We start from the raw sequence: 26071 nt of genomic DNA, 5'->3' as shown, positions 1-26071 counted from the left end.
CCTAATCTTGACACCTTGAAATGAAAATAAGCTCATGAATAGATTGAGTATATTTTTAGGATCCAGAAATCCCATTTGTAAGGCACACAGGAAATGATGCAACTCCTAATAGTTGGAAAGTTCAATAGCTCCACCACATCCTCAGAATTCAAACCGTGAAGTGATTTAAAAACCAAGCAGGCAATTTTAAATTTAACACTCTGCTGTGAAGGGAGGTAGTAACAGTCAAAGTGAGCTTTACCAAGAATCAGTTTTAACTGCCATGATCTGCAACACTTGTAGACGGGGTGTAATTTTACCAAAATGCCCATATATAAAAGAATTATTTCCATTGTTAGATTATTGTAAAATTGCTTGTGTCAGGATCCTAAAATTGTGAAAATGGAAGCTTTAAGATGCTAAGTTTGAAGAAAAATTTCTTGCCGTGTGCACAAATCTTTGTTACAAGAAATGAGTCCAAGATTATTCCCAATACTTTGGACTGTTGTCAAGTTAAAACTTTCCCCTGTAGGGAGCACTAGTTCTTTAAGTTTCCATCAACGGTGACAAGCTTTAGTTTTTTTTTGTTTGATTTTAAGCAGTGTGCACTCATCTGTCTATGACTGATATGTAACAGCCAATGTTGCTTTTTCAGCCGCAAATGTACTTCTAGCAGCAGAGGGGCTGAGCAATGTCAGAGAGAATTGCAGTTTGTCTGGTAAAGCAGTGCAAGTTTCCATAATAAACAACACACACAAATTAAGTTGACTATATTGATTTATTTTACAAAAAGAGTGGTGGGAGTTATTTGCAAACTGAAAAAGGTGAGAAAAGGAGCAAAAAAAAAAAAAAAACAAATCCAAAACTTTTCCACAGTGCTAGTAGCAGAGATAGTAAAGGATCTCAATTTGTTCCCTGCCATTGAATCTCTCTACTCTGTCAGGCAGTACTGTTTTGAAAAAGTGAGAATTACACTAGATTTCTCAAAGCCTGAATCTGTCAGTTCTGTACTCCATAGTAATAACTAACAGTTAATCTAGAAATACTCACTGCTACAGTGCACATGCCTGCTAACCATTGTACAACAGCATGTACCATAATTGAGAATAAATTAACACCTTCTATATAAATGATTCTGTGGCACGACATTTCAGAAGATGAATGAATTCTGCTGTTATTTAAATTGTAACATGATAGACAAGTTTCTCCTACTCTTTCTTTTTTTACCCAAGCGCTTGCAATACATGGTAATTAAACTCGTGCTGCTGGTGAAAGAGCACAGGGTGCTTCTGCTAATAAGCAGCCAGGTTAACAAGCGTTTACATTATGAACATTTAACAAATTTTTTGAGATCTTCCAAGAACTGGATGTACTCCTGGTGTTCCAAAGAAGTGCTCAGCTCTACTAATTCATCAGCAAACGTGTTATCCACACCCCGATCAGCCAGGAAATCCATTAAGTGGTCATACAGTGCCTGCAAAAGATGAAACGGTTACAGGATACCAAGTTGGAATATGAAATAAATAACACAAGCACATTGGTAGTCAGAAGTTACATATCTGGGGATAATCAGGGTAATACCATGTTTTCTTTTTTTCTGTTTACTGTTTAATTGATCTTGTCTTATTTCACTCTCCCTATTTTTCTTCACTTTGTGGTCTGAGAAAGATTGTATATAATCCATATATCTAGTTGGGATTGTTTTCTTCTTATCTTGTATTAATGTGCAGTCATCTCTGTATTACTGTTTGCAAGTGACCCTTGTAAAATGAAAAATTATAAATAAATGATTTAAAAATAAAAATTAAAAAAAAAAAAGTTACTGGTGAACAGCAAACATGTTTTCCCCAATTATAATAACAGGACCTATCCTAGTATAGCAGAATTTAAAACAGCCTATAATTTATTAAATTCTTCAAGCCACCACTTACTGTGACCTTGAGCGAGTCACTTAACCTCACTGTACAGGGAACAAAAATCAGTACAAGCTCTTTGGGACAGAACTGTAGCTACATGAATGATTTGGTATTTTGCACAGTGGTAGCAAACACAACATATTAAAAATATTAAAATTGAGAAGACTTCACAACTTGTATGATCATTAATATTGGTGTTTCAGACCTAATGAAATGGGCAGGGGGACACAGGACAGGAAAAAAATCTGCTACCTGGGCACTCCTCTCTGCATCTCAGTCATATGACTCCCCAGTAGTGGTTTACAAGAACATAAAATGTGCCTTATAGTGGGCTAGAATAATCCTTCAAGCCCAGCATCCTGAAAGTGGCCAATCTAGGCTAAAAGGCCACAGTTCCCAAGGAGCAGATCTAATACTCACTGTGTCAGTGTAGGGAATAATGGTGTATGGGCATTACCTACAGGAATTTGTCTAAACTGATTTTGTAATTGCTAGCTTAACAACTTCCAGCACCAAATGCTACAGCTTATGGGGAAATTAGGTTTTACCCAATTATTTTCTTTCCATTACATCTTTACCACTATACCACAACCTGGGGGATAGCAGTGTCCATCAACCAGCAGGTGGAGATAGAGAACTGAAACCAGCGCTGAGATGTCACTCTTGGGATCTAGTCCAGCTCTTTAGTTATTTACATAGACAAGCTGTAAGAAGAATAAAAGCCTTCGCCTTAAACAACCTAACACCAGAAGAGCAAAGGTGTGGACCTGGATAACTTGTAGAGAACAAGATATGCAGAATAACCATGCAAGGTGACAGTTGTTATTTGACTGGGCATCTAAATGGCAGATGACGTTTAATGTGAGCAAGTGCAAAGTGATGCATGTGGGAAAGAGGAACCCGAATTATAGCTACGTCAGGCAAGGTTCCACGTTAGGAGTCACGGACCAAGAAAGGGATCTAGGTGTCGTCGTCTGATACGCTGAAACCTTCTGCTCAGTGTGCTGCTGCGGCTAAGAAAGCAAATAGAATGTTAAGTATTATTAGGAAAGGAATGGAAAACAAAAATGAAGATGTTATAATGCCTTTGTATCGCTCCATGGTGCAACCGCACCTCGAATAGTGTGTTCAATTCTGGTCGCTGCATCTCAAAAAAGATATAGTGGAATTAGAAAAGGTGCAGAGAAGGGCGATGAGTCGACTTCCCTATGAAAGGCTAAAGCAGCTAGGGCTCTTCAGCTTGGAGAAAAGGCGGCTGAGGGGAGATATGATAGAGATCTATAAAATAATGAGTGGAGTTGAATGGGTAGATGTGAAGCATCTGTTCACGCCTTCCAAAACTACCAGGACTAGGGGGCATGCGATGAAGCTACAATGTAGTAAATTTAAAACAAATCTGAGAAAATTTTTCTTCACTCAACGTGTAATTAAACTCTGGAATTCGTTGCCAGATAATGTGGCAAAGGCGGTTAGCTTAGCTGAGTTTTAAAAAGGTTTGGACGGCTTCCTAAAGGAAAAGTCCATAGACCGTTATTAAATGGACTTTGGGAAAATCACTATTTCTGGGATAAGCAGTATAAAATGTTTTGTACATTTTTGGGATCTTGCCAGATATTTGTGACCTCGATTGGCCACTGTTGGAAACAGGATGCTGGGCTCGATGGACCTTTGGTCTTTCCCAGTATGGCAATACTTATGTACTTATGACCCATTACTTCACACAGACTAAACACTGCAGGCCTCTGGAATAGTGGGAAGGACTAATGGAAAACCTAAAATTTCTCCTTCCGTTCCGTAGCTTCCCACTGTTCCAGAACCTATGGGATGTTCAAAAGCAATCTTGGCACCATCGCCCCAAGGCCTGGAACCCCAAAACTGACTTCCAAGCATATCACAACATGCACCCTATAGTGCTTGGTAAATGTATGTCATGTCGAGCACTGTGCTTCAGGCATCATAGAATAAGCCCAAAAAGCCCGAGGAGCCTACTTCCCCACAAGCAAATAAGCCGACACAACAGTCTCCAGCCATCTAGCAATTGTGTGCTTGGAAGCCATGAGGCCAAGCCTCTGTTTACAAAAAAGCACACTGTCCAATTAGCGAAACTCATCCGTGACTTCCAGATATCTAGAGAGGAAGAATGCTGAACCTCTTCATCCTCTGTGAAAGGACGGAAGTGCCACAGATTGGTTGAGATGAAATGCCAATACCGCTTTCAGAAGAAAAGAAGGAAGTGTGTGTGAAGGGACACTCCTGCCTCCGAGAAGCAAAGAAAGGGATCCCAACAAGAGTGAGCCTGAAACTCCAAAACTCTACGTGCTGAGGCAACAGCCACTAAGAACACTGTCTTTAACGTAAGATCTTTCAAGGAGGCCTTTCAGGGTGGCTTAAAAGGACTAAATTAAGGTTCCACGCTGGAAAGGGAGGCTGCATGCATCAAACAATATCCGGGTGAATCGCAAGGAGATGTCTTATGTAGTTAACCCCTGAAATAGGCCAAAGCCGCAACCTTAAACTTTTAGAGAACTCAACACCTTCCTGGAGAAATGCTAGGATGTGCGTGATCTAAGCAGAAAATGTCCTCCTTACTCTTGCATATGCCATGGATGTAAAGGGTTTCTGAGCCTGAAGCAAGATAGCAATGACCAAATCAAAACAACCTTGTTGTCTCAACAGAGCCCTTTCAATGGCCAAGCCATAAGACTAAGGGGGCATAGTTCCTCCTTGAGCACTGGACCTTGCTTCATTACGCTGTGTGCATGCAGAAGACACAGAAGACCCCAAGCCAGCAGTCAAATTGTGTCCGCATACTGTGGCCAATCCAGGGCTATGAGAATTACTTGACCCCGGTGCAATGTGATTCTTTGACACACGGTCTAACATGAGCCAAGGAGGGAAGATGCAGTAGATGCGTCTCCTGCCAGGGATAAGGTAGGTCATTGATCCCCACAGAGCCCGGTTCTTTCCGACAGCTGAAGTTCGGCACTTTGACATTCCTTTTCATTGTCATCAAGTCCAGAAGCAGTGGACTGATGGGGTTCTCTATCAGCTGAAACCCCTGGCTGGATAGTTCCAATTCTCCTGGGTCCAAGGAGTGCCTGCTGAGATTGTCTGCTTTCACAGTCAAGGACTCCAAGATGTGAACTGCTGACAAGCAGAGAAGATTTTTCTCTGACCAACTCAAACGAGGCCGCCTCCACTGCCACCAGATGACGACGGGTCGTGACTCCCACCAGAAAGGGAGAAGTCATTTAAGGCATTCTGTACTGTCCAGAGCTCCTCTAACCCAACCTGCTGGTGTCCATTATCACCACTTCTGATTGTGCTATCAGAAAAAGGGAGCTGCAACGGTCAAATTCCTGGGTGACAACCACCACTGCCTACTTCATCTGGCAACCAGTGTCCAAGGAAGATGAAGGTCATACTTTTGTGACACCAGCGACTGAGAAGAGATTCCGGTAATAGCCCATAGCACCACTTCCATTGCTGTTGTCATCTACCCCAGAACCTGGGCCTGCCTTAACTGAGAAGACAAATCTGTTGAACCAGCTTTGACCTCCTCAGTTCCATGAGGAAGATCCTCTCCCTTCCTGCATCAAATACAATGCCCAGATACTCCAGAATCTGCAATTGATCACCCAAAAACTGCAAGAAACAGACAACTTTGTCTGTCACTGCCACGCTGTCTAAATAGGATGATACACAAAATGAGCCAGTCATCAAGCTGTGGGGAAACTGATTCCCTGGTGCCGAAAGAAGGCAGCCACCACCACCACGTTCTTGGAACTGTAACAAGACCAAAGGACAAAGCTCTGAACTAGAAGCAACAGGCCAGAACTACAAAATGTAGAAGCAGCAGTCTAGACCTTTGAGATCTAAGACCGGATGAAAGGTGCCTTCCTCCTTTGGACAATTAAGTATCTGCCTTGTCCTTGTTCGGCCTGGGGAACTGGAACAATGGCCCGGAGCACCAGCAAAGGAATATATGGTGGCCTGAACCTCAACTGCCCTGGTTACCTTTCTATAAGGAGACTGCAAGAAGAGAGGAGCAACTGGGCAAGAGAACTCCAACTTGTAACCTTCTATATGAATATTCAGGACCCACTGCTCTGAATGATTTTGGCCCATTCCTCCCGAAGATATCCTCCCAGCGGAGGAAGAAAAGAGTGGACCTGTCTTGCCTCATTGCAAAGCTCTGAGGGCATGGATGCTCTAGCTAACAGAAAGGAGAACTTCCTGTCTGCACAAAAGGAAGTCTGATGTGCCTGAAAGCAGGACTGCCAACCATATTGCTGAGGGCCAGGCTGGTACCATCTGCTGTCTAGAAATAGAAATCAAGAGCCCCCTTGAGGGCAGCTGACCAGAGGATTTCAGTTTATCCTCCAGCAACTACTATGGCTTAGTTTCCTCCGGTTCTTACACCAAGTTACTGAAATAGTCTCCAAAGAGCCCCTTACACCAAATGGACAGTTTAACTAAATGTGACTGACGCTACATCCACTGCCCAATGCCACAACCAGAATTGTCGTTGTACTGTAACCAAGCCATACCACGTCATAAATAGCATCTGCCAAGCAGGCCAACCCCACCTTCCAGCTGGGCGTTATGGCACCCATCTTGTGGTGCTGATGCCACTTCAGGCATGCTCTTACCATGAACAAGCTGCATGCTGTCACTTGAAGGTCCAAAGAGGCCACTTCAAAGTTTTGTTTCAGCCCAATTTTGAAGCCAAATCCAGCGCCATGTCATGACAGCCAGAGACTTCCTTGGCTAACGCCTGCAACAGGTCATAAAGTAAGTCCACCAAATCGGAGCAACCAGACTCTAGGACCAGTAGGTCCTGAATGATGTCCTCTGCCAAGGCGGCCATTTGTATCCATGAAAGGCATGCTTAGACCACATAGGAGAGCCACACCGTCGCCTGCTAATCACAGCCACCTCGAAAGAAAGCTTGATAGAAGCCTCCAGCTTATGGTCCAGAGGGTCGTGCCACCCTCAACTGGCAAGGTGGTCTTCTTTGTGAAGTCCACTGTATGGAGCTTAAGGGACTCCAAATCAGACGCTGGCAGGGAATAGAAGCATGCCACCTCCCTCGCCACCCGTAGACCAGCGTCCAGCATCTCCCATTGAGCAGATCAGGACCTCCGGAGAAGAAATATTTAGGACTTTGAGTGCCCTAATGATCAAGGCTGGAAGCTCTTCCTTTCTAAACAAACTTGACGCTGTGGGGTCATCCCCCTCTTGCGTCGGCACTTCTCCCTCCTCCAAGAGGTCCAGGGCTCCCGGAGGGGAGTCCCCCAAAAGGAGGGCATCGTCAGGGTCTGACTTGGTGGAGGCTGCATCTAAATCAAAGGCCTAAACCCTGGGCCGCTTAGGCAGTAGTAGCTGCAAAGAGGAGCAAGATCCTGGAGAACAGGAGATATTCCAGCCCTGGGCTCCCCCAGCCTGCTTTAATAAGAACACCCTGTGTATGAGTACCACAAAATCTGGGGGGGGGGGGAGAAACACTCTCGCTCCCTTGAGACTGCGCCCAGCCCTCTACACATTTGGAATCCAATCTTACACAAACCTGGTCAGACTGAGATTTTCCTGCTGCCACGTGTAGCGCAGGATGTGGCGAGGCTGAAAAAATGGTCCCTGCATCAAGGTGCCTCAGCGCCAGGCCTGAGGTTCCCGCCAAAACAGGACTCCCTGTTCCCGTCTGTCTCGCCTATGGTGCGTTTTGCCACTCGCATATGTCGCAACCGCCAGCTGCTGCTCTCCAGTTCCCACACCAGAAGCAGGGCTTTGTGTCTTCAGACACCAACATTGGAAGCTCCAAGCAAATGGAGCATTATTCCACCCCCCCCCCCCCCCCCATCAGCGCTTCCCACGCTGTCAGGCACTCCTGTCCGGTTCCCTTTCCTTGCAGTTATTTTTGTCAACCCTGCCCATGCATTCTGTGCTGCCTTGCTTTTTTTTTTTGGTAGGAGGCAGGAGAGAACAGCCATGGCCAGACAATCAGGGCACAGAATCCCGGGAACTGGGAGGTGCCGTTGGGTGGAGGGACCTAGCACCACCAGGTATACCCCCCCCCCCCCCCCCAAAAAAAAAAAAAAAAAAAAAAATCCCAGGACCCCGACCAACAAGGCCCGTGGGAAGGGCTGGGAGCTGGATCAATACAGAGCTACAAGGTTATGACCCTCTACCTGCTAGACAGAGAGAATACTGAAGAGAAGCTGGCTGCACATGACCACATATAGCTATTTCAGAAGTTCTCTCTATCTCCATCTGCTGGTAGAGGGACATGACTCCCAAGTCTCTGGACTGATCTGTGGGACGCTAAGGAGGGAGTAATGCTGAATGGCAGGGGAAGAGAGGGATAGATGTGGAAATGGGCGGATGAAAAAAAAAGAAAAAAAAGGGAGAAGGGAAGAAAGGTGAAATGCAGAGAAGAGAGAAGGGAGTATTTGCAGCCCATGGATGGAGGCAAAGGGAAGAGCTGGAAACTAGATAGACATGAGAAGGATGCAGAAAAATGGATGTGAAAGATAATATAGGGCAAGGAGAGAAAAGATAAAGTGAATGGACAGGAGGTCCTGGAAACAGAGTTCAGAGCACAGAGACAGGGAACAAGATGATTAGAAAAATAAAACCACCAGAACACAAACAGTAAGAAAAATTATTTTCAGTTTAGTAATTGAAACATGTCAGTTCTGAGAATTAACTTCTTGCTGTCTATATTTTGTACTGAACAGGAGAGAATGTGAGTGAGGACATTTTGCACGATCAATCGCGCAGTCAAAACTTGCCCCCAACCAACCGCGCGATTGAAATTTTTAATCGCAATTCATCAGAAGGTTAAAACTTTTCAACAATGAACAGCCCTACTATTTTATCTTTCTTCATTGAGAAAACTAACCATTTAGTCTTAACAGTAAAATATCAATGTGGGCTGATATTAACTAGGTCTCATTGCATAAAATGGGTCCTATGATAAAATAGCATAAGTTAGTGGTAAAATAACACATTCTTAATGGTAGCCCATGTCCATTTCCTATCAGTTTCCAATTCACACTAAACTGTATCTCTTTACCCCATGACTTAATTGGCTCATCTTATCCACATTCACAAAAATCTAACACATTAAGCTGAGAATTCCCTCTGGTAATGTAACTTAATATGGCAAAGCCAACATGAATTTATGTCTACCCATATTCTCAATAATTCTATGTTTTGGAATAACTTGTACCATGTTGGTCAGCAATAGACTTGCTGGTCTGTAGTTTCCAAGACCACTCCAGAGCCCATTTTGAAAATGACCATCCTCTAATCCTCAGGTTTCATACCCTACTTAATAATAGACTGCAATTTCATCTTCCTTCAGCACTCTTGAGGGATACGCCATCCAGTCCTGGTGATCCGTTACTCTTTAGGTAGAATATGTTCCATTAGAAATTCCAAGTTAAACCATGACGTGTTTCACTTTCTGCAAGTCATCACCATCAGAGTTATCTACAGATAGGGCCAACAGTAGGGAGTTGCACTCTGAGCAAGGCCCTGGGCTACAAGCCTGCATGAAGCTGAACCCAAGGAAGAGCCTGAGGAGGGTTCCAAAGCCTACCACAACAGTTGTCTAGGCCCCAGCATGCCTCAAACTGGCCCCATTTATGACATGGTTACTTTCCCCAACACTTTCTTTAAGACAAAAGCAAATCATTCATTTAGGGCCCCTTGCTAAAGAAGTTCCGCCTGGCTACCACTGTAGCCCAGCGGTACTTCCCACCCCCAGCATGCTGTCATATCTGGTGGTAATTGGGCAGTGACGCACGCTACCCAGTTACCGCCGGATTAAAAGGGGGCCTTGGTGCATGTGAAAAACACGCACTGACGCCAATGCAGGCCCACTTTTGCCACAGCTTGGTAAAAGGGGCCCTTAGTTTTTCTGATATAGCCTCGTCCTCACCAAGTGCCCCTTTTTGGCCCCATTTATGACATGGTTATTTTCCCCTACATGTTCTTTAAGACCAAAGCAAAGAATTAATTTCATTTTTCTGATATGGCCTCGGCCTCACCAAGTCCCCCTTTTACTCTTTTGTCATGTTACAATCCAATCTTCTCGCACGCTTTTAGGTTAAAAATTTTGAGAAAGTTATCAGTTTCTGCCTTCACCATGACCTTGCTCAAAATCTTTGCCCTGCCTTATTGAAGTTACCATTCTTTATGTTCTTTTCTATAGTTTGTAAGAATGTCCTTTTAGTTTTAATATCCTTTTTAATCAGGCTAACAGTGTTTTGGTTCTGCTGACCCTTTCCAATGCATAGAATCAATTTGGTTCTTGGCTTTTAAGATGGTATGTCTAGTTTTTTTTTCTCAATTTCCTCATCATATTTCCCCCCAAGTTAAATATCACAATCGTTTTTCTTAATGTCCCCCCCCCTGTCAGCATGCAGCTCTCATCTAAGAACATACATTCCTTTGCCTCATAGCTAGTGTAATTCTCAAACTGCAAGACTTAATGGGAAGAATTCAAGAAAGGCAGACCTTGACCTGTGCCTCCCCAGCCCGTTTTATTCCCAATTTTTGGTCTTATGAATTCTCTCAACATCTATACTGCCTGCCCCATCAAAGAAGGCGTGCCTTGGTCTTTCAGAGGTTGGGAACACACACTTTTAGAGTAATCCTACTTCATAACCTATTATAAACTGGATTATCAAAATACTCCTGAAAACGCACACCAGAACACCAGTGACATTAAAGCTCACTATGGCCCAGCAATGTCTGTACCAGTGCCTTTACACACGAAGCAGCATGTTTTCAATGGACCTACCCAGTCCAGGGAGTCTGTGTTGAGATTATAGCTGGTTTCTTTCCATTCAGAATCTCCAGTAGGTTGGAAGCTAACCTCCCGGATGGAGAAGATATCACTCTCCCCCTCACCATGCCCTGCCTGTATGGAGAAGGCAAACATTACAAAGTATAGAGGTTTTTATTTTAAACAATTACTATAAACACCCAATTTTTTTTTTAAATAGGATGTCCCTTTAAACGCTAAACGCATATTACTGTTAATATATAATATAAAAGTGTTTTAGCATGCAATGCTCTCTCCACTACTCACCTCATCTTCAGGGTAGTGACAGTCAAACACCAGGGTCTGTTTCGTGTCCTGTTTTGTGACTTCTACAACAAAGTTAGGCATGGACACAAGCTCAGGCTGTGGAAAAAAAAAATCATTCCGAGATGTTACCCAACAAAATGCTCCTACACCCAAAGTACAGCTTGCCATGTAGCAGTTAGTGAGCACAAGGAGAATCTTAGTCTATTCATATTACACTTGTCTACTTTTCTATTAATAGAAAAGATAACAGTGAACAGCAATGCTTGCATCTTAAAAACTGTCTGTGTATATGCGGAAGTTTTTAGAAATATATAGGTAAATTTGCAAATTTCTCTAGCAATGGCAAGTCTAACTAATCTTCGGGCATTACTCTCCCAACTATAGGTACTGCCAAGACACATGACTGGCCTGGATCTGGAATATGTAGCTCCTCCTTTCTGTACCTTTACTATCACTTTCCTATCGATATTGTAGCTCCTCCTCTCAACTATTTCTATTCACCTCTCCTCTTTTCTATTCCTGATACAGAACTTTGTAAACCTCTCAGGTAGTCCCCTGATGGGTGGAACAACAAACGCTGAACAAAAAAAATATAAACGAACTATCAGAACTGAATAACTGCTTGATCAGGCTTACGTCAAAATCATTTTTATTGATCAAATTAAAATATACAGCTCTCAACCAATTATTCAAAGGTAGCATTCAACATACAAAGGCTGTACTTAAAAACAATGAATATATTAATCAACCCTTCTGCTGCACTACATAATCCACAAAGACAGTCCGGTTAATCATGAGTTCACTATACAACTACATGCCATGGGGGCGAGCATATTCTAAACTTTTTCCCATATTTGCTAGAATTCCTTGCCTGGTCCAAGAGAAAAAGTCCTATATCGCTAACCGCTCCATCATCAACAAAGCAATCAGATTAAAGCACCAGGCTTGAATAGCTGGTGCTGTAGGTGAAAGTCATTGAGCCAATATAGATATTGTTTTGCCATTAACACAGCATGTTTGAAGAAGCCTTTCATCCCATGTGGTACAGGGGTAACAATAGTAAATCTGTCAAACAAAATTAGGAAGACAAGTGGGCCTTCCTAGCCCATTAATCAGACATCAGTTAGTGCTCATAGCCAAAAACATTGTACCACTGGACACTGCCAAAACATATGACCACCAACTGTAGCCAAAGCACTCTGACATTTTGAACATTGTCCCATAGATGGCAATTCAGCCTAGTGCACCCGGCGCAGAGTATATAAACCAGGGGTGTAGCTACGGGGGGGCCTGGGCCTCTGTAGATTTGGCCCTGGACCCCCCTGCCGACGACCCTCTCGACCCCCCCTCCCCTGCCGTCGCCTACCTTGCCGGCGGGGGACCCCAACCCCTGCCAGCCGAGGTCCTCTTCTTCCTTCGTTCTGTTTCTGAGTCGTCAGAAACAGAACGAAGGAAGAAGAGGACCTCGGCTGGCGGGGGCTGGGGTCCCCCGCCAGCAAAGGTAGGCGACGGCGGAGGAGGGGAGGGGGGTCGAGAGGGTCATCGGCAGGAGGGGGGGGGGTCAAAGTTGGTGGCGGCGCTGGGGGGGGGGCCTTAAAAGGTGCCCCCTCACCTCAGGCTCTGGACCTCCCTCCCATCGAAGTCTGGCTACACCCCTGATATAAATGCAACATGAACTTATATTGTAATTCCCAACATTGAACACTGACATACACCAAGAACGCAGGATCTTAAGTGATCACTTGTCACAGTGGCCTGCAACTTCCCATTCCATAGGGCAGACAAGAGAACATAATCAATGTCTGAAGCAGCATCTTGCAAATACTTATGATGAAAAAAGTCAATGGAACTTTCATTTGCAAGTCTAAAGTGAGAGCTGTAAAATAATGCTCTCTCAAGCATGTTATTTTCTCTTCATATTTAGTAGTTTAGTATTTATTACATTCTGTTTTAAGAGGTATCTAGGTTCCCCAACTTCTGTACACCGTTTCTCACTTTACCTCTCTCACTAGAGCACTTAAATCACTTGTCCTCAGTATGTATGTTTATTTTTATTAAAATCTTAACTACACTGCCCTTCTGTGGGGCAATCAGAGTGGTTTACAAACCAAAATAAAATTTTGGAAAGGAACCTTGATTCACTAAAGACAAAGATAAAACACAGACGTGATAAAAGAGGGATCAGGTAATAATAAAAATAATAAGGGGAGGATGGCCCGCTGCTGCTGTACACCTGGAGGCAAAGATGCCTTAAATTTAGCGCAAGAGGGCATGCATTCCAAAATTAGGGGGAACGAAAAAAAACACACTAAGTGATTGATAAATGTTGTTCTGTCATATCAGAGGCATCTGGAAGGAATATATGGAAGTTGCAGAAAGTTAAGGAAAAGCAGTAAGAACAGAAATGTTACCAATCACAGACACTGCAAGAACATGCAAGTTTTCGACTTCCTTCGGATAATAAAACATTCTAAGATTTGCAATCTTACCTCATTTTCATCTCCTTTCTGCCCTTCTTGTGACTCTTCCTCAAATGAAGGAGGAATGCTGTTATTAGTATTGAAAGTGACAGTAACCCTTCAAAGTAAAAGCAGAAGGGAACAAAATTAAAAGCATGTAGATAGAGAGGGGTCACTCATCTATCACAAATTTGGTGGTGGGGAGTTACAGTTAAACTCTTGATACCTTTGTTCTCACCAACCCCAATTCTGGTCTTCATGTAGCAGGGAAATTTCTCAGATTTTAAATCACATTTGAACCGACATACCCACCCATCTCTTATCTTCAAAGTCTCTGAGGCCCCAATGCTCAAAAGTAAAAACTCAGACGCTAGAGACTATTAGCGCCGTACTACCGCCTGCATTTACCTTCGCAGAATATTCAGAGGCCTGGAGCACAGGAACAAACAAGCACGCAGACGAACAGCACAAGCAGCATGCTAATGTAGTCAAGATCATGTAAATTAGGTGCTTTTGTATTTTTCCCTAGTGCTCAGGAAAAAAAAAAAAAAAAAAAAAAAAAGAGTATCCGAAACAAAACTACCTTAACACCGCAAATAAATTAACACCAGGTCAGAGCAGGCATTAGGGTGTTAGAAGAAAGGATTTCTCATGTTTCTCTCATATTTCTGCAAAATCTGCCAGTTTTATTGCTTTTGGAAGCAGAAGGAACCCCCTGCAAGCCCTTAAGATCTAGTTGTGAGAAACAGCAGACCAAAGCAAAAAGCCAAAAAAAAATTTAAACGTCGAAAGTGAAAGCATACATTGGCATCTTCTTTTCTGTGTCTAAATATAAGCATCCAAGCTAAAAAAAAAAATATATATATATGTTTATATTTAAGCAGCAGAAAACCGATGTCAACATGTGCTTCACATTCGGGTTTTACCAGGCACATGCGCCATGCACAATCCTCCCACCAAACTCTAAAGCACAACAATTTGAGCGCATCTAAATTTGCATCTTAGCGTTGACAGTTAGGGCGTTGTTTTGTTCAATGTTGACAAGTGCAAAGTGATGCATGTGGGTAAGAGGAACCCGAATTATAGCTACGTCTTGCAAGGTTCCGCGTTAGGAGTTACGGATCAAGAAAGGGATCTGGGTGTCGTCGTCGATGATACGCTGAAACCTTCTGCTCAGTGTGCTGCTGCGGCTAGGAAAGCGAATAAAATGTTGGGTGTTATTAAGAAGGGTATGGAGTCCAGGTGTGCGGATGTTATAATGCCGTTGTATCGCTCCATGGTGCGACCGCACCTGGAGTATTGTGTTCAGTACTGGTCTCCGTATCTCAAAAAAGATATAGTAGAATTGGAAAAGGTACAGCGAAGGGCGACGAAAATGATAGTGGGGATGGGACGACTTTCCTATGAAGAGAGGCTGAGAAGGCTAGGGCTTTTCAGCTTGGAGAAGAGACGGCTGAGGGGAGATATGATAGAAGTGTATAAAATAATGAGTGGAATGGATCGGGTGGATGTGAAGCGACTGTTCACGCTATCCAAAAATACTAGGACTAGAGGGCATGAGTTGAAGCTACAGTGTGGTAAATTTAAAACGAATCGGAGAAAATTTTTCTTCACCCAACGTGTAATTAGACTCTGGAATTCATTGCAGGAGAACGTGGTACGGGCGGTTAGCTTGACGGAGTTTAAAAAGGGGTTAGATAGATTCCTAAAGGACAAGTCCATAGACCGCTATTAAATGGACTGGAAAAATTCCTCATTTTTAGGTATAACTTGTCTGGAATGTTTTTACGTTTGGGGAGCGTGCCAGGTGCCCTTGACCTGGATTGGCCACTGTCGGTGACAGGATGCTGGGCTAGATGGACCTTTGGTCTTTCCCAGTATGGCACTACTTATGTACTTATGTACTTATGTTTTACAGCGCTATTCGGAACAGCACCGGAGTTTTGAGAATCGGGGCCTTAATTATGCTGCTTACTAAAGAGGTGGCCCTCAGCCATAAGCAATGTAGTTTTCCACATATTACATATCATCCATTTAAACAGAACATATAAAATGCTTTATAATAATTTAAGGGGACAGCAGCTACTACTTTGAGAAGCAGAAAGCTTTTTTGTAGTTCAATTAGCACCAGTCTCACACTTACTTTTCTCCTGCTATTTTTTTTACAAGTTTGGCTTCTGTGCCATGGATTTCAAGCTCCCATCCTCCAGATACCTTAGGCAGAGATGCATCTTTCTGAATTTTCTTCTCTTCCTGAATCTCATCTGCTAGGAATTCAGAAAATGCTTTGTCACCTGAAATGAAAAAGACAAACTGGATTTTAGATTTACTCACTAACCTTCTTGTTCAATCTATGAGATACTATCAGGTACAGTAGAAACTGTGAAGCAGCTTACCCAAGGTCGTAGGGTGCGTTAATGAAGAGAAATGGGATTTGAACTCTGCATTCTCCTCCCACTGCATTGACCACTAAGCTACTCTTCACTTGGCCTTATGGGCTCATGAGCTCAGTGTTATGACAAGTAGCTAGAACAGTACAGAGTACCTAGTGCTAAGAAACAGAACAGATCCTGAAAAAGTGTCCATAAGATCAAGTGTGTTCAGATACTCTGCGTTCACATTGTAGGGACAATTTTCAGAAACTATTTACTCACATCTCTGCAGAACATGCCTGGTACAATGTTCAAAAGCAAATTCTTTCCTTTGAAAACTTATGCAAAAATCTATGTGGAAAGTACCCACAAGCTTATATCTGCATGCACCTTTTTGAAAAGTCCCTCCGTCAGAATGCACTGTAGATCTCCACCTATCAAGGCCAAAATGTGAGAGATGGCATCCTTTTCAGGAAATGGCCAACTGTAAGGTTAGACATAAGAACAGCCATACTGGGTCAGACCAATGGTCCATCTAGCCCAGTATCCCGTTTCCAACAGTGGCCAATCCAGGTCAAAAGTACCTGGCAGAAACACAAATAGTAACAACATTCCATGCTACCAATCCCAGGGCAAGCAATGGCTTCCACATGTCTTTCAATAGCAGACGCGCTGTGATTGGCTCAGAGACTTCCTGGTCTCTCAGCTGAGTGAAGCTCTGCCAAAAAAGACGTTTTTATTATTGCCGGGGGGAATGACGGCCAAAATGGACGGTTTTTTTGGATGGGCGTCCTCAACTGCACTGTCCTCTGGATCGAGCCGCATCGGAGGGGGTGAGCAGCGCGGCATTTTCGGGCGGCACAGGGAGGCGTATTTGGCATGTGCAGAGCAGCCAGCATAACGCTTGGCTGCTCTGCGCATGCTCGACCGGCCGACTGTTTAACGATGGAATAGAATATGCAAGTGAGCTACAACGAGCAGCTCATTTGCAGTCCCTTTCCTTAATGCATGCCCGTTCCGTACCGATTCGCTAAGGGAATCGGTAAGGGAAGGGCTCTAACTATTATTTAGTGCATCTGGCCCTGAGCCACTTGAAAAGCAGGCAAAAACAGCAGCTGATTAAAATGAAAAGGTGAAACCCCCTTAGGCATAAAGGAGGGAACAAGCCAGACCATCACCCCAGCAGCTGAAAAGCAGAGAAAAGGGTCTCTGCAAGAGAGCCCGCAACTGCAAAACTCTGCGAGCAGTAGAGAAGCCACTAGAAAAAACAACTTGAGGGTGAGGTTTGCACCGTGACCGAATGCAACGGGTCAAACAGAGGGGCTAGAAGCACCCTCAGTACCAGAATTAGATTCCAATTTGGACCAAGATGAAAAGCAGGACACTTAAGCTGCGTAACTCCCTAGAGAAAGCACACCCCATCAGGATGAGAAGCCAGAGAAACTCTAGCTAAATTACCCCAGAAACACACAAGGGCAGATGCCTGAACCCCCAGGGAGTTGGCCGTCAGGCCATTCTGTAACTCAGAGAACAAGAAAGCCAAAATGTGCAGCAAGGAAGCCTGAAATGGTGAAATTGCCATGTCAAAGCAGAAGGACTTGAAGTTCTGCCACACTCATACAAACGCTGCTGAAGTAGATCGCTTCTTGGCCTGAAGCAAAGTAGTGAAGACCGGATCAGAATAACCCTTCCTCCTTAAAATCGCCCACTCGAGAATCAGGCCACAAGACCAAAGTGGGAGGGATTTTCTCCCGAGGACTGGATCCTGACTGAGCAGGGGGAGCATCGGTGGAAAGTGCAACGGCCTTTCTTACCAACAGTGGATCACGTGTGTGAACCCATGGCCTTCTGGGCCAGTCTGGGACCACCGGAATGACCCAACCCGGATACGCCAGAACACAGCGGAGAATACTGCCAATCAATGGCCACTGAGGAAAGGCATGAAGTAACACCTTCGCTGGTCCCTGTAGCAGTACAGCTTCCAAGCCCTTGGCGCCATACACCTTTCGTCTGCTGAATAATCAGGAGGCCTACATTAACACTGGGCGCCATTAAGTCCAGCACGGGGTTCCCCCAGTGCTGGATGATCAACTAGAAAGCTGTACGAGAGAGCTCCCATTAGCCTGGATCCAAGAAAGTCGGCCTGAACATTCTCTGCTTCCACAAAGTATGCTGTTGACAGCTGCGACACATGAGATTCCGCCCACTGGAGAAGCAGACTGGTTTCCTCCACAAGGAGGGGACTGCGAGTACCCCGACAGTAGCTATATGCAACGGTTGCCATGTTGTCCAAGAGAACTCTCACTGGTATCCCTAGGAGAAGTAGCTGAAAGGCCCGAAGAGCCTTGCAGACAGCCCAAAGCTCCAAGAGGTAGAAGGACATTGAGCTTCCAGGGGGTGCCAAAGGCCTTGTCAATACTGGGAGAGACAATGTGCCCCACCCCCCAGCAACACTGGCATCCAATATAACTACTATCCAGTTGGGAGCCTGAAGGGTAGAGCCCCGAATCAAATTGGCTGACAGAAGTCCACTGTCAAACGAGATGTCTCTTGTAGTCCTCCAAGACTAGGGACCAGCAGCTCAACAGAGAATACTAGAGAGGGTGCATGTGGGCCTGAGCCCACAGTACGACCCCCAGAGAGGGGCCGCCAACAGACTCCAACTCTTGGGCATAGTCTCAAACTGGGGTGGGGGGGGGGGGGGGAATGCACATAGCTAGCAACCTGAGGCGCCTCTGGTCTGAGAGAAACACCAGCCCAAGTGCAGGGATGAAAAGAACTCCCAGATATCCCAAGGTATGAGAAGGTACCAGAGGACTATTGGGGAAACTGATCACCCAGCCCAAAGATTGAAAAAGACACCACACGAGCCGTGTGGGCTGTCCTGGACCGAGAAAGCCCAGATGAACCAATCATTCAAGACTGAAGAAGAGACACCACATGAGCTGTGGCCTGTAGACTGTCCTGGACTGAGAAAACCCAGATGAGCCAATCGTCCAGAAATAGAAGAACTCAAATCCCTTTGCCACGACCACCATCACCTTTAAAAAGGTTTGTGGCGCTGTAGCCAGACCAAAAGGTAGAGCGCAAAATAGGAAGTGCCATCCCAAAATGGCAAAGCGCAGAAACTTCTGGTGAGGAGGCCAAAAAGGGAAAATGCAAGCAAGTCTCCTTGAGATCTAGGGAAGTGAAGAACTCCCAAGGCTGCACCACAGCAATGATAGATCTCACGGTTTCCATGCGAAAAAGGCACATATGCAGAGACCGATTCACCCTCCTGATATCCAGCATGGGCTGGAAGGAACCTCCCTACCAAGGTACTAAATAAATGGAGTAGCGGCTGAGGCAGTGTTATGCAATGGGTACTAGAACTACCGCCCCAAGGAAAGAAATCAAGAGAGGGTGGAAGGAACTGCTACCCATTAAAAGGAAGCAGCATACGGAGATTCCAATAAAAAAATCTCCTACAGAGAACTCGAATTTGTAACCGTGTAAAACAAGCTCCAAGACCCACTGGTCTGTGGTCAGCTTGGCCCACTTCTCAAAATAGCTCCCCCTACCAGGACCTCAGACAAGGTCAGCACCCCATCAAAGCGAAGGGCAGAAAGGGACAAGACATCCTCCTGAGGCCCCAGAGGAGCGTCTATCAGCCCGAAAGGACTCCTGCTGAGGAGGGCATAATTTTGCCAGGAGAGAAGGATGGCCCGGGTGATACCTTCTGGTATCATGAAACCGTGGCATTTGTAGGCTTCCCAGCAGAGAGGAGCGGGGCCTGTCCTCTGGCAAGTGCCAAGGCTAGAATCTCCAAAGTCCGTGACCAACTACTCCAAGTCCTCCCCAAAGAGTTAACCCTTAAAGGACAGCTGGACTAAACGCAATGCTGCTTGGACACCAAGTCCGCAGCCCAATGGCAGAGTCAAAACAGGCGACAGCCAGTAATGTCAAAGACATTTGCTTAGCCAAAGCTTTGACCAAGTCAATGAGCATGTCTGCTAAGCAAGCCAACCCCGTTTCCGCATCAGGAAACTCAGGGGGAGGTGGTGTCCGAGAGACAAGGAAGGAGGCAGTCACCTGCTCCACCCAGGATAGAGCCACAGAAGAACAGCAGACAGCCACCTCAAAGGACATTTTAAGAGTAGACTCGAATTTACGGTCCTGCATGTTAGTCTCCTCTGGCAGCGTGGTCTTCTCAGTTACTGACGGGACCCAGGCATCCACCTAGGCAACCTCAAGCGCGCCAAGTCATCGTGCGCTATTGGGTACAGGCGAGCCATAGCCCCGAACCTAGAGTAGACCACTTAGCAGATAACTCATGCATGGTTTCGTAAAGAAGGAAGGCCTTAGAAGGTCTTCTAGTACTACCGAGGGATTGTCCACCTCTGACACAAGCATCCAAGTCCTCTAAACTGTCCAAGTCTGCTGCAGCCAGAGAGGATGAGTCCCCGCCTTCCACAGAAGGTCCAGGAGGCACAGGAGCATCCTAATCCCCATCCAAGCCAGACTCCCAGCATTGGCGCTTAGAAACCACAGTTTCAGTTCCAGTCACAGGGAGACTCACAGTGGGAGCAGATTTGGCGGGAAACACCTCAGCCCCTGGCACAGATCACATCAGCAAGAAGGCACAATGCAGAAAAAGACAAATTCTGGGGAAAATGGAACCTCCAATTCCTCCACAAGGGAATTCCCTTGAATAGACCCAGCACCACCCACAGAAACCACAGGAGAACGAAAAGCTGGAAGCCGGGGTAAAGGAGGCTGCGCCTTAACCGAGAAGGGCGAATTCAAAATGGCCACTGGCCCAGATGTTGAAAGGCAAAAATCAATTCCCATGCACGAGAAGACTCCGTTTCAAACTTGGAGTCCAAAAAATCCAGGACCCCCTGACTCGAGTACACTCCCAAAGACCGGATGCTGCTCTCTGTTTTCCACATCAAGAGCTGCGCTTCACCAATTCAGCCACCATGGAGAAGAACAAAAAAATTTTTTTTTTTAAAAAGAGAGATGCTAGGTAGAAAGGAAAGATACACTCAATACAACTGAACCAGAACTGTCGGCAGGTCTGAAGGGAAGAAGCTGGCGCCAACCTCACTCTCACTACAGCTGGCAAGCACGAAAAATGCAAGCCCGCCTCAAGGTGCCTTCGAACAGAAAGGCTACAACCCCAAAATAATCTCCAAGAATACTCCCTCAAAACACCCAGAGAAAATCTGCTACAGTACAAAGAAAAAAAAAAGCCACAGTCAGAATTCCCCTTACAGTGACATACAACCCAGAGCTGGAAAAATTAAGAAAAATCATAAAAGACCTGCAGCCTCTACTCCAGGAGGATGAATTACTGAAAGAGATATTCCCATCCCCACCGGTGCTGGCCTTCTGACAGCCACCCAACTTAAAACACAAGCTAATTAGAAGTAAGCTCCCAGCACAGACCCAAAAAGAAAAGAATGGCACACATTCTTGCAATATATCCACCTGCAAACTATGCCAAAACATTTCGCAGGACCCCACGGTCATTCACAAAGGAAAAATATCCAACATTAAGGAATCTCTCATGTGCTCATCTTCTAATGTGGTATATATCATTCAGTGTAAAAAATTAAACGAAGGCTGCTACATTGGAGAAACCAGTCAGATGCCAAAGAAGAGATTTAATTTACATAGACACCATATGAAAAATGCCAGTACCAAACTCACCAAACTGGCCATTGTCTTGAACTCATCTTCTCCTCTACCTGCTCACCCTCCAATTTCTGCACCTCGGCTCTTCCTCTCTCAGACCATCACCTGATCACCTTCACACTTCATCACCCTCCCCCTCAGCCCCGCCCAACACTCACCACTCAGTACCCTTCTCCACCACCGCCAACTCCAGGCTCCGCCCTTTCTGCCTCACCTCAACCTATGCCTGGAATAAACTCCCTGAGCCCATACGCCAAGCCCCCTCCCTGCCCATCTTCAAATCTTTACTCAAAGCCCACCTCTTCAATGTCGCCTTCGGCACATAACCATTATACCTCCATGCAGGATATCTAGACTGCCCTACTTGACGTTTTGTCCTTTAGATTGTAATCTCCTTTGAGCAGGGACTGTCCTTCTTTGTTAAACTGTACAGCGCTGTGTAACCCTAGTAGCGCTCTAGAAATGTTAAGTAGTAGTAGTAGTAAAGATGTCACGCCTGTGAGGCAGCACTTTACAAAACCAGAACACTGTACCAGTGACTTCATGGTAAGAATCTTAAAAGGGCACTTTAAAAACAATACAGGAACGTAAGACTTTTGAAGTCAGAATGATTAAGAGGCAGATGCAGCAACCAAACGTAAAAAAATCAAAATCGTTAAAGTCCCTAACAATTTTTAAAAAACGAAGAATGCACCAAAAAAAAAAGTCACACATGCTCAGATCGGTATTCAAACGTACAATATATCAAAGAATCACAATACACATCGGTAATCGGCCCCTAAATCATGCGCAGAGCAGCCAAGCGTTTTGCTGGCTGCTCTGCGCATGCTGCAAACGTAAAAACAAACAAAAAAAAAAAGCCACAACACATACACATACACGTGGCTACCCGGTCAGCAAATCCAAAAACAAAGGATCGGGAGGGGGCAAGGGCGCTCATCATGAGCGTCCTGTATGGACGGCCTTGCCCCCCCCCCCCCGCTGCTCCCCACTTTCCGCCGCTCCCCCCCCCCCCGAAAAAGCAAAATGCTAGCTGGCTGCCCCGGTCCCCCTCCCTTCCTGTTCCTGTGTTCTGCAGAGCTAACTCCGCCTCCCGTCATTCTTTCGCCCCGTGCCCCGCTGCCCCCCCTGAGGTCGACTACGCCGCTCCCCCCTCCACCGAGACCCCCCTCCCTATTAACGACCCGAGCAGCGCCTCTCACCTCTTTCAGAAGCGCTGCACGGGCAGGAAGATCTATTGTGTTGGTTGTAGAGTCTCCATGACGTCTCTTCTTCCCTGGCCCAGGCCCCGCCTCCTTCTGACGTAGATTACTTACGTCAGAAGGAGGCGGAGCCTAGGCCAGGGAAGAAGAGACGTCATGGAGACTCTACAACCAACACAATAGATCTTCCTGCCCGTGCAGCGCTTCTGAAAGAGGTGAGAGGCGCTGCTCGGGTCGTTAATAGGGAGGGGGGTCTCGGTGGAGGGGGGGAGCGGCGTAGTCGACCTCAGGGGGGGCAGCGGGGGCGGGGCGAAAGAATGAGGGGAGGCAGAGTTAGCTCTGCAGAACACAGGAACAGGAAGGGAGGGGGACCGGGGCAGCTAGCATTTTGCTTTTTCGGGGGGGGGGGGGGGGGGGAGCGGGGGAAAGGGGGGAGCAGCGGGGGGGGGGGGCAAGGCCGTCCATACAGGACGCTCCTGATGAGCGCCCTTGCCCCCTCCCGATCCTTTTTTTATTTGATGTGTTTTCTGACGTCCTTTGGACCAATCACAGCGCTTTTAGCTCTGCTTATGCGCTGGGATTGGCTCAAAGTTTTTTTATTTTTTCACTTAATGATTTTTCCTGGCACAGAGCTGTCCTAACGAGAGGTCCAGACCTCTCGTTAGATTTCCTGCCTTTTTCCTGCGTAAAGGCAATCGGAAAAGGTTAGTGCATGTTGTTTCAATGGGGTTTTCACACTAATTGCTCATCTCCATTCCGTTTTCGTTAGCTGCTGGCTTCCTCGGTAAAAGCCCTTTGATGCATGCAACGGATCAAATTTTCCTCGTTGGAGGGTCATTAAAGGCTCATTTAGCTTTAGTGCATCTGCCTCTAAGTCCTGTCTGGTGGGTATCAATATTTAAAGATCTGGGTTTTCTAGTCCATTATAAACCATAAAATTGTACTGCTTTGTCACCCTCCTGTCTCCATGCATATCTCCCTGTCTCTCACCTATCCACCCCCATCCTGATAAGACTGCCATTGGAATGCTTTGCTGTTTCACTTATATATACCTTTTCTCACATGAGTAAGCAGTTTTGGAATACACTGCCGCGCAACTTAAGAACGATCCACGAGCAAGCTTCCTTCCGCAGATTATTGAAGACCCATCTTTTTGAAAAAATTTACGGAAAGAGCCAAAATACATAAAGTCCACACTTACTGTTCATTAATGCATCATACATCCACTTTTGAACCCTCATCCCCCGTAATCTCACATCACTCATACCTTTACTCACAAAAACATGTATACCATATGTTTTTATGCCTTAATATTGCCCCCTAAGCTCCCACTGTCTCCTTCCAATGTTTCAATGTTTTGTGTTCCATTGTTACATTCCTTAACGACACTTCGATTGTCTCGCATAACTCTGCACAATGTAATCCATAACCAATTTGTAACAAATTGTATTTCCATCATTCATTTCATATTGTAAGCCACACTGAGCCCGCAAAAAGGTGGGAAAATGTGGGATACAAATGCAATAAATAAATATACTGTCATCTACCAACATTTGCTAAACTCCTTTTGAAAATCCAGATACACAATAATTCTTACCTTTGCTCTTCATGCATACAATATCAAAAGTGGATCCTCATCTTTTAAATATTTAGGCTTGTTTTACTCTAACCTTAACAAAATAGCAACGAAAATTACCCAACAATAATGAAGCAAAAGCTTTCCATGCATCCTATTTAAATTCACCCCAAACAGACCACGAAGGAAAAAGCTCTGTCACAGCAATGGTGTGAGGAATTCGACCAGCCTGGCCTGGGTAGTAGTGAAGGAATGGGAAATGGGACTTGATATACCCCCTTTCTGAGGTTTTTGCAACTACATTCAAAGCGGTTTACGTATATTCAGGTACTTATTTTGTACCAGGAGCAATGGAGGGTTAAGTGACTTGCCCAGAGTCACAAGGAGCTGCAGTGGGAACCCAGTTCCCCAGAATCAAAGTCCACTGCACTAACCACTTGGCTACTCCTCCACTAGCAACATTCCATGTAGAATCTCAAATAGTAGCAACATTCCATGTAGAATCTCAAATAGGGAAAGGGAAATGGGACTTGATATACCGCCTTTCTGAGGTTTTTGAAACTACATTCAAAGCGGTTTACATATATTCAGGTACTTATGTTGTACCAGGGGCAATGGAGGGTTAAGTGACTTGCCCAGAGTCACAAGGAGCTGCAGTGGGAATCAAACCCAGTTCCCCAAGATCAAAGTCCACTGCATTAACTACTAGGCTACTCCTCCACTCCAACTCAGTATTTCGCTTACCTTCGGTATGGAGTCCCCCACAACCACAAGTTGGGAGACTCTGGCGGCAATACAGAAAGGGCGATCTTAGTACGGACGATGAAGCAGAACCACGGCCGGCGCCGCTCAGCATCCAGAGCCCGCGTGTGAAGGGCCGCACCGCTGCTAGTGAACCAGCGCTCAGGCCCGGTTGCAGGAGTTGCTCCAGCGGCCGTGGGGCCGTGAACCTGAGAGCGGAGACCAAGGTCCGGGAAAAGGAGCTCAACATCGCGGGAGGCAGAAAAGCAGCAGCGACCGGAGGAAAGGCAAAACCACGTGCGCCAGAGGACACGCTGACGCCCGCCACCTTTCACCTCGAACCCGGAAGCACTTCTGCTAAGCAATCAAGACAGAGAGTTGAAAGCAAAAGCCCCTAACCTTCCAGCCAAATAAATAAATAAATAAGAGTACGTCACTTGTTGTAGTGGGTGGGGACTGGTACTTGTTTCGTTACAATACGATGCAACTCCAATGGCTTCCGGTAAAATTTAGCACACAGTTCAAAATTCTTCTTCTCACACACAAAGCGGTACGTCAAGGTAGACCTTTTATTTATTCTTTGGTAATTCCTTATACCCTTCTTATTCACTCCACAACTACCGTTTAGTTTTGCTCTCTCCCAAACTTGCCCATTATTAGGGTTACCATATTTGCTCCCCTCCCCCCCCAAGCAAAAAAAAAAAAAAGGTCACATGCCCCGCCCCCACCATGACCATGTCCCCACCCCACCCCGTCAGACACCCCTAACGGTATCCTCCCCTCGTTTCCTTACAATACTGCCCTGGTGGTCTAGTCTAGTGACCTCTTCGGGGCACCTGCATACTGCTCCTTGATGACTCCGGTCTCGGCACCGCGCACCAATCCAAAATGGCTGCCAAGAGTTGAAGCGGCCTCACAAGACTTCAACTTTCGGTGGTCATTTTGAATCGGCGCCAGGACCGTCAGCAAGGAAGTAGTATGCAGGCACTCCGGGCAGGAAAGAGGGGGCTCTTTCCTGCCCCGAAGAGGTCACTAGACCACCAGGGT

The 26071-nt window shown here is 45.6% G+C and overlaps 1 protein-coding gene across 1 annotated transcript; it reads right to left on the bottom strand.

The window, feature by feature from the left end:
- Positions 1-738: 738 nt before the first annotated feature.
- Positions 739-25401, bottom strand: C1QBP (complement C1q binding protein). The gene is made up of 6 exons (XM_030185948.1): positions 25028-25401; positions 15598-15748; positions 13485-13572; positions 10996-11091; positions 10705-10824; positions 739-1453 (listed from the first exon to the last, which is right to left on the bottom strand). Exons 1-6 carry the CDS (start codon positions 25272-25274, stop codon positions 1304-1306), a joined length of 852 nt encoding a protein of 283 aa, XP_030041808.1. The 5' UTR covers positions 25275-25401; the 3' UTR covers positions 739-1303.
- Positions 25402-26071: the final 670 nt, after the last annotated feature.

This window comes from Microcaecilia unicolor, chromosome 13 (genome assembly GCF_901765095.1).
Source record: "Microcaecilia unicolor chromosome 13, aMicUni1.1, whole genome shotgun sequence".
In the NCBI taxonomy this organism is placed as follows: Eukaryota; Metazoa; Chordata; class Amphibia; order Gymnophiona; family Siphonopidae; genus Microcaecilia; species Microcaecilia unicolor.
The sequence above is the reverse complement of the archived record's forward strand: the minus strand, read 5'-3'. Positions and strand labels throughout refer to the sequence as shown.